This window comes from Erythrolamprus reginae, chromosome 4 (genome assembly GCF_031021105.1).
Source record: "Erythrolamprus reginae isolate rEryReg1 chromosome 4, rEryReg1.hap1, whole genome shotgun sequence".
Taxonomy (NCBI): Eukaryota; Metazoa; Chordata; class Lepidosauria; order Squamata; family Dipsadidae; genus Erythrolamprus; species Erythrolamprus reginae.
Window position 1 is genome coordinate 114053579 of NC_091953.1, and position 14866 is coordinate 114068444.

The following is a 14866-nucleotide window of genomic DNA, read 5'->3' on the forward strand; positions in this document are numbered from 1 at the left end:
GCCGCCCCTCTCCGCAGACTCGGGGCGGCTCACAGCAATAATAATAATAATACAATGTAAACAAATCCAATATTTAAGTTTAAGTTAATTTAAAACCCCAATTTAAAAACCAATCATACATACTAACATACCATGCATAAATTTTATAAGCCTGGGGGAGGGAAAGTCTCAATTCCCCCATGCCTGACGACAGAATATGGGAGAGAGCATACTGCTTCCTTTTTGCCTCTCGGCCCCTCCAGGGGCCATCCAGGCAGTTAATTTTATTGCCAGGAGGAGAATCTGTGGCCTAGAGGTTAAAAGCTACTGTCTTGTAGGCAGACTACCCTGGTTCAAATCCTGGTAAGGGTATGGCTAGCTGATGAGTGCTAAATAGCTTGAAATAGATCTATACTAATCTCCCTTCATTTTCATTATCAGCAAAAATATACTGCTCAAAAAAATAAAGGGAACACTTAAACAACACAATATAACTCCAAGTAAATCAAATTTCTGTAAAATCAAACTGTCCACTTAGGAAGCAACACTGACTGACAATCAATTTCACATGCTATTGTGCACATTCAACTTTGTACAGAGCAAAGTATTCTATGAGAATATTTCATTCATTCAGACCTAGGATGTGTTCTTTGAGTGTTCCCTTTATTTTTTTTGAGCATTGTATGTTACACATATAGAATATTGTTTGTCACTGAAGCCTCAGAGTAAGAAAAACAGCTCAACAGACAATCCAGCAGTTTGGAAAAATGGATTTCCGGTTTGCCCGCTTGGCTGTTTTTTTGCACTCTGGGGCTTTAGGAAGCTTCTCTGAAGCCTCCAGTATGTGAAAAATAGCACAATGGGCAAATCAGAAGTCCATTTTTCTAAATGTCCGTTTTGCCCATTGGCCATTTTTTTGCAATCTGGGGCTTTAGGGAAGCTTCCCTGAAGCCTCCATAGGGCGAAATGTCCTTCTTCAAGGCTTAAAATCAGCATCCCCCATTGTTTCCTCAGGTACACATGCAATCAGGTGCAAATGTACAATGTTGTTTTTTGACTATTGTCCTTCACAATTAAAGTCCTGTAAATGATGCAAAACACCTTGATAGTACATTTTCATATTTAAAAGATATTTATGAATATCTCATGGATTTTTACTTCTAATCAGTCCTTTAAAGCAGTGTTTCCCAACATTCGCTGGCTGGGGAATTCTGGGAGTTGAAGTCCAGATATCTTCAAGTTGCCAAGGTTAGGAAACACTGCTTTAAAGCAAGGTTTCCTTTATGTATACTAACAAATCAGTAAGAAACTATACCATTTGTAATTTTATGAAGGAATACCTGATAAAACAACTATTACCAATATTTGATTCATAGTATTTTGAAAGAAGGAGATAATTTTTTAAAACTAGATTCATGAATATAATGTAATTCAACTGTACAATTTAGAACTTACAATCTGCCTTTCTGGTTTGATAGACGATTCACTTCAATGAGATCCTCCACATCCTGAGGGCCGCTAAGATGAAACAATGAGATAATTTTTCAAAACTAGATTCATGATTATAATGTAGATGCTTATATCAACTGTACAATTTAGAACTTACGATCTGCCTATGCGGTTTGATATACGATTCACTTCAATGAGATCCTCCACTTCCTGATATCCACTAAAATGAAAGAAAAAACAAAATAATTTATTCTTCATAGTGTTTGAATTTTGTCTAATACAGAAATAAAACAATAAAACTTATTCTCTAAAACAGGGACGTCAAACTCGTGGCCTGTGGGCTGGACGCGTCATGCGCTGGCCATGCCCATACCTGGTTTAGCAAAGGGGGGAAAGTCGCAATATGTCATGTGACAACACCATGATCTCGCGAATTTGATACCCCTGTTCTAAAGTCTATGGTTTGATCTTATTACATGAGAGTAATTTTGCAAGATTGGGAAAGTGTTTTATTTATTTATTTTATTTATTTTATTTATTTTATTTATTTTATTTATTTTATTTATTTTATTTATTTTATTTATTTTATTTATTTTATTTATTTTATTTATTTTATTTATTTCATTTATTTCATTTATTTCATTTATTTCATTTATTTCATTTATTTCATTTATTTCATTTATTTTATTTTGTATTTATTTAATTTTATTTATTTTATTTATTTTATTTATTTTATTTATTTTATTTATTTTATTTATTTTATTTATTTTATTTATTTTATTTATTTTATTTTATTTATTTATTTATTTATTATTTATTTGTTAGATTAGATTTGTGAATAATGTACTGTTGTGGCCTGCTAGCTGCCCGTGGAGCTGATGGCAGACTCAGATGAGGAGGAGGCTGTGGAGTAACTTGAGCCAGTTCTGGAGTCTCGGGACGGCTCTGATAGATGCTCTACATAGAAGCAGGGATAGAGCCAGGGCTGTCCGAAATTTCCCAACCACCAGAGAGGCAGCTGCCTTTGGAAGCTGAGATAAGGTGGGAGGAAGAACAGCTGGGGCCTGTTCCTGATGTGTGTATGCACAGAGCTGTTAGGAGAGGAGAAGAACTGAGGACAAGGAGCCGACTCGGGAAGAAAGGGACACATGGACACTGAATGGCCCCTCCCTGGCTAGGGAATAAATAGAAGGAAAGGGGAGTAGTGGTTGTGTGTGACAACTTTTGTGAGTTTTGTGCCTCAAAGACTGCTTGCCAGAATGTAATTTACAGCTTTGTGGCTGGAGGCTCCTGGCCTGGCAATTATCTCAAAGAACTGATAAGGTCTGTTACCGCAGTTAACCCTTTAAAGGATTATCGCCTGGACTTTTCAGTGTGTTAATGCCACTAATTCACAGGAGATAAATAAAGAGGGGTCCGTTTCATGTTTCTGCTAAGACTGGGTCAGAATATGTACCTGCTGATGATTATTTGTAGACATTTCTGCTGGAGGTGAACCCTTAAAAATAATAGGGTCTTATCACTGTACCCAACTGGAGGAGGATGAGAATGGAAATCAGAAAGTCCAGAGCACCAAAGAGTTTACACCCTTTGAGTCAAATGAGTTTAGGAATCACAGCATCACAGGGCTGGAAGCAACCTTAGAGGCCTTCTAGTCCAGCCCCTGCCTAAGGTAGGCATCCTTACAGCAATAATACTTATTCATGGCGCTTTACAGCCATAGGTTTTGCCCAGGTTCACCTGGTGCACCAGTTGCGGCCCTATTTGGACAGGGAGTCATTGCTCACAGTCACTCATGCCCTCATTACCTCGAGGTTTGATTACTGTAACGCTCTCTACATGGGACTACCTTTGAAAAGTGTTCGGAAACTTCAGATCGTGCAGAACGCAGCCGCGAGAGCCATCGTGGGGCTTCCAAGATTCACCCACATTTCTTCAACACTCCGTGGCTTGCATTGGCTGCCGATCAGTTTCCGGTCACAATTCAAAGTGTTGGTCATGACCTTTAAAGCCCTACATGGCATTTGACCAGAGTACCTCCGGAACCGCCTGCTACCGCACGAATCCCAGCAACCAATAAGGTTCCACAGAGTTGGCCTTCTCCGGGTCCCATTGACTAAACAATGTCGTTTGGTGGGCCCCAGGGGAAGAGCCTTCTCTGTGGCGGCCCCGTCCCTCTGGTACCAACTCCCCCCAGAGATTAGAACTGCCCCCACCCTTCCTGTCTTTTGTAAACTACTTAAGACTCACTTATACCGCCAAGAATGGGGGAGTTGAGACACTTTTTCCCCAGGCTTTTTTATACTTTGTTTTATGTTTGGTATGAATGTTGCTGTTTGTTTCTTAAATAATGATAAGGTTTTATATGTTTTTAATATTAGATTTGTTCCACTGTTATATTGTTTTTTATTGCTATTGTGAGCTGCCCCGAGTCTTCGGAGAGGGGCGGCATACAAATCTAATAAATAATAATAATATAATAATAATAGTCCTATTACTGCTGCTACCGGTGCTCTGCTCATGCAGATTCAGTTAGCCTGTGTGTACGGGCGGGCGTCCCAGCATGTTTTTGCTTCTGCCCTTGTGCCCATGGAACAATGAAACGTAAGGCTTCAAAAGTAATCAGAAATTAACTTAAACACCACCGCCCCTAAGCCATCATTAAGATTCAGTTTTATGGAGGAGGACGGTATAGAGAAGAACACGAAATTTTTACAGTTTTCAAACTAGATTCAGAATGCAATGCAGGTTTCTGGTTTGCAACTTACTCCTTTCTAAGCTGATTAGACATGTGATTCACTTGGATGAGGTTGTTTAGCTCTTGGGATCTGTTAAGGCAAAACAAAAACAAAAGCAGTTTGTGGTTTGTATATTTTTGTGCACGTGATAACTGTGGAAAATAGTTTTCACGCAGAACTGGCTACTTGCTTGCTCTACTCTCTCTGCCCAAGCTTGCATCAGCACCAGTAGTGAGTTGCTACTGGTACGGCAGAGCAGGGGTCTCAACGTTGGCAACTTTAAGACTTGTGGACTTCAACTCCCAGAATTCCTCAGCCAGCAAAGCAAACAAACAAGCAAAGCTGGCTGAGGAATTCTGGGAGTTGAAGTCCACAAGTCTTAAAGTTGCCAACGTTGGAGACCCCTGCGGTAGAGAACGGTGCAGCGGTAGCAAATGCTGCACTGTGTGCATGCGTGTGCAAAATGTGGGCAATTTTTTGCTTCTGCACATGCGTGGAAGAAAAAAAATCACTGGAATCTCTCTCACATGCACGTCCCCTATGCAGAAGCAAAACCACATTGGGACGTGCACAAACAAACACATGCATGTAAGAGAACCGAAGGTGCACATGCAACACATCGGTAGTGGTGGTAAAGGGAATCCGCCCCTGATCAACACAGAATTTGGGGATAAAAGAAACACTGTTTTGGCATTCAAGAGATTATTGTTCGATATGAGAGAAACCCTTTGAAAAACCATTGAAGTCCCTTAAATAGAGCCATGTTGTTAGTTTGTTTGTTTGTTTGTTTGTTTGTTTGTTTGTTTGTTTAATTGGATTTATATGCCAATTATGTAAGTGCCAGGAGAAGAGGCAAGCCATTACATTGCAGGAAGGAAAACTTCGCGAATAGCCTAGACCACGGTTTTTCAAAAAATATTAATTAAAAAATACTTCGCGGGTTTTTTTCTATACCACAGTTTTTCCCGCCCAATGACATCATACGTCATCGCCAAACTAATATGTTTTGCAAATAAATAACAAAAAAAATAATTATTGTTAATAAATAATTATGTTTATAAATATCAGGATCACTAATTGTCTTATTCAATGGTGAGTACCAGTAATAATGGTGAGTAAATGGTAGTAAATTAAGGGAATGGGAAATGGTAATTTAGGGGTTTAAAGTGTTAAGGGAAGGCTTGTGATACTGTCCATAGCCAAAAATGGTGTACTATTTACTTCCGCATCTCTACTTCGCGGAAATTCGACTTTCGCAGGCGGTCTTGGAACGCATCCCCCGCGAAAATCGAGGGAACACTGTAGTCAGAAAGGGGATGAAAATGAGAGACAGATTTAGGAATAGATTTAAGAATAGAAGTTGCAACAAAAATTCATGGGCTGCACAACAGGAGAGCCACATCAGAATGGTGAAACAGAGCTCCCTTATGGAAGGGAAGGCAGGGTACAGCCCAGTGGTGGGTTTCAAAAATTTTTACTGATCAACTTGGACTTGGGAGGCAGAGAATAGATGGTGGCAGGGGCAGCCAGAGGTAGTATTTGCCACTTGTGAACTATTCAAAATTTCTGCTATCAGTTCTCTAGAACCTGTCAGATCTTGCTGGATTTCACCGTTCCACGTCCTTTATTTATGAGTAAGTTCTGAGAGATGAAGCACAAGCTATCCTAACTGGAATGTAAACAGAAGAACTCTCGGTTTATTTGAGAGTTAATACAAAACAAGGGACGCTTTCTTTGTCATCAAAAAAGCACAACAAAGAATGTTTTATTTACTTATTTATTTATTTTGTCCAATACACATTGAAGAGAACAGACAAGTAGTAATATATATAAAGAAAAGGATAAAAGAAAAGATATAAAAATAGAGGAGAAGATATATGAAAGGAAGAAAAGATAAAGGAGAAACAATTGGACAGGGGACGGAAGGCACACTAGTACATTTATGCACTAGTTCTTTCAGTGCCAATGCAAAAAACTCAAACTGCCCAAGGAGCTGCTGATACAGTTCTACAGAGGAATCATTGAGTCTGTCATCTGCACCTCTATAACTGTCTGGTTTGGTTCTGCAACCCAACAAGACAGACACAGACTTCAGAAGATAATCAGAACTGCAGAAAAAAACAATTGCTGCTAACCTGCCTTCCATTGAGGAGCTGTATACTGCAGGAGTCAATAAGAAAGCTGTGAAAATATTTACTGACCCCTCACATCCTGGACATAAACTGTTTCAACTCCTACCCTCAAAACATCGCTATAGAGCACTGCACACCAAGACAACTAGACACAAGAACAGTTTTTTTCTCCAACACCATCACTCTGCTGAACAAATAATTCAAACACTGTCAAACTATTTACTAGGTTTGCTCTACTATTACCACTAGTTTTTTCCTCATCATTCCTATCATCCATTTCCTCCCACTTATGATTGTATGACTGTAGCTGGTTGCTTGTATCCTTAAGATTTCTATTAATATGGATTGTTTCCTGATTGCTTATTTGCACAACCCATGCAGTATCCCCTGCACATGTCCATAACTCCCCTTACTGTCCCCCTGTGTATTCACACAGGCCTCACTGAAGCCTCCAGACCTCCAGTAGGCCTCTTGGGCCATTTTTCGCCATTATCAGGGTTCAGGAGGCTTTCCTGAAACCTGAGGAGAGCAAAAATGGCCGAAAAGAAGGCCACAATCCAGCTGACTAGGGCGCAGGGTTCAGGAGGTTTCCTGAAGCCTGAGGAGAGCAAAATGTCCGAAAAGAAGCCCAAAAATCAGCTGACTTGGGCGCAGGGTTCAGAAGGCTTTCCTGAAGCCTGAGGAGAGCAAAAAATGGCCGAAAAGAAGGCCAAAAACCAGCTGACTAGGGCGCAGGGTTCAGGAGGCTTTCCTGAAGCCTGAGGAGAGGAAAACTGTCCGAAAAGAAGGCCAAAAACCAGCTGACTTGGGCGCAGGGTTCAGAAGGCTTTCCTGAAGCCTGAGGAGAGAAAAAATGGCCGAAAAGAAGGCCAAAAACCAGCTGACTAGGGCGCATGGTTCAGGAGGCTTTCCTGAAGCCTGAGGAGAGGAAAAAAGGCCGAAAGAAGGCCCAAACCAGCTGACTAGGGCGCAGGGTTCAGAAGGCTTTCCTGAAGCCTGAGGAGAGGAAAAATGTCCGAAAAGAAGGCCAAAAACCAGCTGAGTAGGGCGCAGGGTTCAGGAGGCTTTCCTGAAGCCTGAGGAGAGCAAAAATGGCTGAAAAGAAGGTAAAAAACCAGCTGAGTAGGGCGCAGGGTTCAGAAGGCTTTCCTGAAGCCTGAGGAGAGCAAAAATGGCTGAAAAGAAGGCCAAAAACCAGCTGACTAGGGCACAGGGTTCAGGAGATTTCCTGAAGCCTGAGGAGAGCAAAAATGGCCGAAAAGAAGGCCAAAAACCAGCTGACTGGGGAGCAGGGTTCAAGAGGCTTTCCTGAAGCCTGAGGAGAGCAAAAATGGCCAAAAAGAAGGCCAAAAACCAGCTGACTAGCTGCAATGGGGCTGACATAGGACAATGACTCATGTGCCCTCAGATATGGCTCTGCATGCCACCTGTGTCACCTGTGCCATAGGTTTGCCATCACTGTTCTAAAGTCATTCAGCTGGCTTCAAGCTTAAGGTGGGAACATAACTCATGTTTTCCAAGTTTCTGACCTGATTCTGAACCACTACATACTGTTAGCTAAATTCAAAAATGAGCTGGATGCGGGAGGACCAACAAAGAAAGGTGTGGTTGGAAACTGGCATCAGAGTTTAAACTGGAGGTGCCCTTTCCCTGAAAGACCAGATTTGCAGTACAGGGGCACCTCTACTTACGAACTTAATTCATCCCGTGACCAGGTTCTTAAGTAGAAAAGTTTGGAACAAGAAGTAATTTTTCCCATAGGAATCAATCTAAAAACAAATAATGTGTGTGATTGGGGAAACCACAGGGAGGGTGAAGGCACTGTTTCCTCCCAGGAGATTTCAAGAGAGGCCCCACTGAGGCTTCTCCCCACCTTTTCCAGCCCTGTTTCCTCCCAGGAGATTCCTAGAGAGGCCCCACAGAGGCTACTCCCTGCCTTTTCCGGTTACAGTTTCAGAGGTTCGGATTTGTAAGTGGAAAATGGTTCTTGAGAAGAGGCAAAAAAATCTTGAACACCCGGTTCTTATCTAGAAAGGTTCGTAAGTAGTGACATTTGAAGGTAGAGGTACTGTACTTGAGTGCTTATTAATCCTCAACTAACACTAGAATTACAAACGACATTTGTGATACCTTGCATAGTTAAGCACACAGACACACACATGCAAACATTTTGCACATTGATCTTTGAACACAATAAAAGTTGGATTCCATTTCTTAGACTAGAAAAGATATTTAAGGGATATAAATAAAATAATTCAAAGTTTACCCGGGGTTTTGGCAGACGGGGACTGGGATGTACATTATAATGAAATATATTGTTTTCAACCCTAGAGTAGAAATGTAATACAAATGCCCAGGGTGGCTGCAAAACTCACCTCCTGTCACTCGGCTCAAATGTGCAATTCACTACGATGAAGTCATCCAGATCTTTGTTTCTGTGAAGAAGAAACAATGGTCATTTATTTCTAATATATTGTGAAATTAATGTCAGGGTTCCAAGTAACATACCCATAGTAAACAGAACTCCTAGGCGGGTAAATTCCTCAAAGAACAGTTTTATTGGCACAGGCTGGTGAAAATTGCCTTTGAAAATTCCCAAATTTTTCATCTAATTAAAAGAAAAGGTTTTTCCCTTTCCCCCCAAAAAATCAGTCACATAGACCAATCAAGGTTTTGTTTGGTTTCCTGGTAACTTCAGCCTCTCTCTGACTACCTGTGGGAGTGTCCTTGGTTCCCAGGAGAAACTATTTTGTTTTGTCTAGAAACCCCAGCTATCTCTATTCCACCCTCCCTATCCCTCAGCTGCAGTGTGACAACACTGAAGCCTCAAAATGGCCTCGGTCAGGTCAGCTTCAGGGTTGACAATTAAGCTGACATAAAGTCCTAACGGGAAGGGGAACTTCCAGTCCCCAGCAGCAGACCTAACGGCTTAGCTTCCTTCAAGCAAGTGGAAAGTCTTATAATTTTTTCTATCTTAACTTATATCAGCGATGTCGAACCTCTATCTGAGGGCATGTGAGGCCTTCACACACTGGCTAGTTGATTTTCGGCCTTCTTTTCAGCCATTTCACGTTCCCCAGGCCTCAGAAAAGTCCCTTGAACCCTGGGGATGGGGGAAAATGGCCCAACGTCCCAACTAGAAGTTTGGAAACAAACTTCTGGTTGGCCCGTTTTTTGCCATCCCGAGACTTCAGGGAAGCCTCCTGTAGCCTGGGGATGATGAAAAACAGCCCAACGGTTAACTTCCTCCAATGCCACGTGGGCATGCCTCATAGGTGCGGATGTGCTTCATGCGCACATGCGCAGTTTGTTTATTTATTTATTTATTGGATTTGTATGCCACCCCTCTCCGCAGACTCGGGGCGGCTAACAACAGCAGTAAAACGGTATAACAAAATCCAATACTAAAAAACAGTTAAAAACCCATTATATAAAAACCAATCATACATACAAACATAGCATGCCTAAAATTGTAAAGTCCTAGGGGGAAAGTGTATCTTAGTTCCCCCATGCCTGGCGGCAGAGGTGGGTTTTAAGCAGCTTACGAAAGGCAAGGAGGGTGGGGGCAATTCTAATCTCTGGGGGGAGTTGGTTCCAGAGGGTCGGGGCCGCCACAGAGAAGGCTCTTCCTCTGGGTCCCGCCAAGCGACATTGTTTGGTTGACGGGACCCAGAGAAGACCCACTCTGTGGGACCTAACTGGTCGCTGGGATTCGTGTAGCAAAAGGCGATCCCTGAGGTAATCTGGTCCAGTGCCATGAAGGGCTTTATAGGTCATAACCAACACTTTGAATTGTGACTGGAAACTGATCGGCAACCAATGCAGACTGCGAAGTGTTGGAGTAACATGGGCATATTTGGGAAAGCCCATGATAGCTCTCACAACTGCATTCTGCACGATCTGAAGTTTCCGAACACTTTTCAAAGGTAGCCCCATGTAGAGAGCGTTACAGTAGTCGAGCCTCGAGGTGATGAGGGCATGAGTGACTGTGAGCAGTGACTCCCGGTCCAAATAGGGTCGCAAGTGGTGCACCAGGCGAACCTGGGCGAACGCCCCCCTCGCCACAGCTGAAAGGTGTTTCTCTAATGTGAGCTGTGGATCGAGGAGGATGCCCAAGTTGCAAACCCTCTCTGAGGGGGTCAATGATTCTCCCCCCAGGGTAATGGACGGACAGATGGAATTGTCTTTGGGAGGCAGGACCCACAGCCACTCCATCTTGTCTGGGTTGAGTTTGAGTTTGTTGACACCCATCCAGACCCCAACAGCCTCCAGGCACCAGCACATCACTTCCAGTGCTTCGTTGACTGGACATGGGGTGGAGATGTATAACTGGGTATCATCGGCATATTGATGATACCTCACCCCATGCCCTTGGATGATCTCACCCAGCAGTGCCAAAAATCTGAGGGGGGTCCAAAAACAAAATGGGGATCATATGCGCAATGCTGGAAAGTCGGCTTTTGTGCATGCTCAGAAGGGAAAAATTTTTTTTTTAAAAAATTAAAAATGGTGGCACTCACAAATTGCTACTCACAGAACTGGGTCGGTGACATCATCATGACATCACCAGCAGTTCGCTACTACTTTGGTCAAACCAGTCCGAACCAGCAGTAACTCATCCTTGGTCGTAACTCTGAAAACCGATCATAAGTCCTGTTTCTGAGTGATGTTGTAACTTTGAACAGTCACTAAATGATCTGTTTGTAAATGGAGGACCACCTGTGCCTATATCATAAAGTGAAAGGAGACTTACCCTTCCTTGCTGTTATTATCTTTGACTTCAATCAGACTGTCCAAGTCATGGCTTGTTTAAACATGAAACAAAATCAGTACAAAGATGTCAAGCAGGTAGAATTATTGTTGAGCTTTAATTCCTTTTAATATACATTTAACATCTGAATTACAAACCTGGATTCTATCTGCAAGTGGCTGTTATTAGCAACACCGGTTTATTTTTGTTATTTGTATTTATATGCCGCTCACTCCAAAAAGGACTCAGCGCGGCTAACAATAGTCATAAATACAACAGCAATAAAATACAGCTATAAAATCAACAGTACAATAAAAAAACAATAATATCCTAAAAAACCCACACATACTTGCAGTCAATCCTAATTCCAGGCCTGCCGGAAAAGTCAGATTTTAACAGTTTTCCGGAAGACCAGTAGGGTGGAGTGCATATCTCTGGTGGCAATTGATTGCAAAGGGTTGGAGCCACCACAGAGAAGGCTCTTCCCCGAGGTCCCGTCAGCTGACATTGTTTGGTGGAAAGGACCTGGAGAAGGCCAACTCTGTGGGCCCTCACTGGCCACAGCGAGGTATGAGGGAGGAGATGGTCCTGTAAATAGTCTGGCCCTGAGCAATTTAAGGCTTTAAAGGTAATAACCAACACCTTAAATTGCATTTGGAGACCGACTAGTAACCAATTCAGCTTGTGTAAGGTTGGAATAATGCAGGCACAACTTGGTACACACATTATTGCACATGCCGCTGCATTTGGCACCAGCCGAAGTCTCTGAACGCTCTTCAAGGGTAGCCCCATGGAGAGCGCATTGTAATAGTCAAGACAAGAGGTTTTAATACAAAGACAAGGTATAAATTTAACAAATAATGCATATGAACAATATAGCTACATAATACTTGGAAAGAAGCAGGTATGTATGACATTTTAAAGTTTATTTATTTAAAACAAAGGTGTTTTAAAGTTCTACAAGGAAGCCAAAAAGTGTAAGCATTTTCTCCTTATCAATATTATCTTCACATGGAGTTTTGTTTGTGGGGGGAGGGAGTGACAATGACTAGGGAAAATTAAAATAACACTCTTCAAAATACAATCTCAGTGCAGATTTCCCATGAAGACTTACCCCTTCTCTTCCCATTTAGAGGTACGATTCACTTTGATAAAATCATCTATGTCTTGGCACCTGAAAATTTGAAACAAAAGCCAAGGCGATTTATTCTCAATATACTCTGAAATTTAGCTGAGAACTGAGAAACACCAAAAGTCTCTGACAACTACCTTCTAATAGCTTTGGATCTATCTTTCTAGCTAGCTAGCTGTTTGTTTGTTTGTTTGTTTGACTTTTATGCCACCCTTCTCCAAGGACTCGGGCGGCTCACAACATATAAAACAATACTGTACAACATTGCAATCCAATTAATTTAAAAACAATTAATCTAAAATATAATCTAATTTACAAATCAAACTCATTGGAACTCATTGCCGGACTCTGTAGTGTCATCCCCAAACCCCCAACACTTTACCCTTAGACTATCCATGGTTGACGTCTCCAGATTCCTAAGAGGTCAGTAAGGGGCGTACATAAGTGCACCAGCGTGCCTTCCGTCCCCTGTCCTACTCCTCTCCTATATCTCCTATACCATTCTTCTTTCCTATATTTATTCTATTCTTTCACTGATATATTTTATTCCTATTTCTTCTCTTCTTTCTTAGATATACTTTACTATGAGTATATCCTCTATAACCTTCATTATATATTTACTATATGTATACCCAATATAACTCTCATTGTACAATGGACAAAATCAATCAATCAATCAATCAATAAAACTCTGCCTAGCCTAGGACTTTCAAGAAGTCATTGAAAATGATAATGTCCACCAGTAATGGGTTGCTACCGGATGCTGCACCTGTAGCAAAAGTTGAGCTGCGCATGCAGTTTTGGGTGTCTTGCATGCACACATGTGCGCCCCAGTATGTTTTCGCTTCTGTGAGTGCACAGGAAACAAAATCTCGTGAAGGGACATGCACACAGGTGAGATTTCAGCGGGTTTTTTGCTTCTGCGCATGCATTCTAAGAATTCTGGGAGTTGAAGTCCAAATATCTTCAAGTTGTCAAGGTTGGGAAACACTGCTCTACATAGTGGCATATACATATTCCTTGCGTTATGACCACAATTGAGCCCAAAATGTATGTATGTATGTATGTATGCATTTATTTATTTATTTATTCGTTCATTCATTCATTCATTTATTCATTCGTTCATTCATTCATTCATTCTTTTTTTTAAAAATTAATTAATTTATTTTATTCAACTTCTATGCCGCTCAATCCCGAAGGACTCAGGGCTGCTTACAATACAATACAATAAAAAAAAAGAAGTCGAATATAAAATCTAAAACAATAAAACCCTCATTTTAAAAAAAACATGATGGAACAGTCACAGCAACATGCATACCTACCATTCATACGATTTGGCCCTGATGGTTGTCAGTTTATGGCCCCTAGGCCTGCTGGCAAAGCCAGGTCTTCGTGGCCTTACGGAAGGCCAATAGGGTGGCACAGTACGGACATTAGTATGTCTCTAAGTGAAACATTTGTTAAGTGAGTTTGCCCCATTTTATGACCTTTCTTGCCACAGTTGTTAAGTGAATCTTTGCAACTGTTAAAGTTAGTAGCATGGTAGTTAAGTGCATCTGGATTTCCCATTGACTTTGCTTGTTGGAGAATCACAAAGGTTGATCACATGACCCCAGGATATGCAATGGCCATAAATGTGAACCAGTTTCCAAGTACAGTGCCTCTACTTATGAGCTTTTCTAGATAAGAACCGTGTGTTCAAGATTCTTTTGCCTCTTCTCAAGAACCATTTTCCACTTACAAACCCAAGCCTCCGAAACTGTAACCAGAAAAGGCAGGGAAAAGCCTCCCTGGGGTCTCTCTAAGAATCTCCTGGGAGGAAACAGGGCCGGAAAAGGCGGGAGAACCCTCTGTTGGGCCTCTCTTGGAGGAAACAGGGCCTCCACCCTCCCTGTGGTTTCCCCAATCACACACATTATTTGCTTTTACATTGATTCCTATGGGAAAAATTGCTTCCTCTTTCAAACTTTTCTACTTAAGAACCTGGTCACAGAACGAATTAAGTTCGTAAGTAGAGGTACTACTGTACCTGAATTTTGATCAAGGGACCATGAGGATGTGGCAATGGACGTAAGTGTGAAAAATGGTCATAAGTCACTTTTTTCAGTGCCATTGTAACTTTAAACAGTCACTAAAAGAATTGTTGTAAGTCAAGGATTAGCTGTATAAGCAGGCAGTATGTTATATTAGCATAAAAGTCACTGGACCATGTCTACTCATTTAACAAATCAGATTTTTAAAATAATGTTAAATATTTTTCTGCGATATTAATTGCAGAATTAATCCAGATCTGAGGAAGGCAAATAAACTGTAACAATATTTAAAAGCTCAGTTGCAGAAAAGTTTCAAAACAGAGTACATCCCCAGATAATGTGTACGTACCTCTTATTTGTCCTGCTGTCTAAGACAGGTGAGGTGTTTATCTTATTAGTATCATTTCTGCCAGGAATCCTAAATAGCAAAAGGTAGTTTTCACATTAGATATAAGTTCGTTGTTTTTAAATTAAAAGGTTACTAGCTTTTAAAATGTAAAAAGTAGTTTTAAAAGTAAAAGCTAGTATTTCCTTGAAAGTAAAAAATAGCTTTTTCATGCAATTCTCCAGTGACCATCATGTTACCACACTTGGAAAAAAAATTTCTAATGCAGTAAAATATTATTTTATCAAATGAATTTATTATTTTTCTT

The 14866-nt window shown here is 41.1% G+C and overlaps 1 protein-coding gene across 1 annotated transcript in view; it reads right to left on the reverse strand.

Moving 5' to 3' along the window:
• The window catches only part of SCEL (sciellin), a 27795-nt gene extending 13502 nt beyond the window's left edge, over window positions 1-14293 (reverse strand). Inside the window, exons 1-8 of the mRNA XM_070751583.1 lie at window positions 14210-14293; window positions 13503-13624; window positions 12163-12222; window positions 11052-11102; window positions 8674-8733; window positions 4197-4256; window positions 1586-1648; window positions 1435-1497 (exon numbers count right to left, since the gene is read on the reverse strand). Coding sequence (XP_070607684.1) covers window positions 1435-1497; window positions 1586-1648; window positions 4197-4256; window positions 8674-8733; window positions 11052-11102; window positions 12163-12222; window positions 13503-13624; window positions 14210-14293 — 563 coding nt within the window. The remainder of the gene's footprint in view (window positions 1-1434; window positions 1498-1585; window positions 1649-4196; window positions 4257-8673; window positions 8734-11051; window positions 11103-12162; window positions 12223-13502; window positions 13625-14209) is intronic.
• Between the last annotated feature and the right edge of the window lie 573 nt (window positions 14294-14866).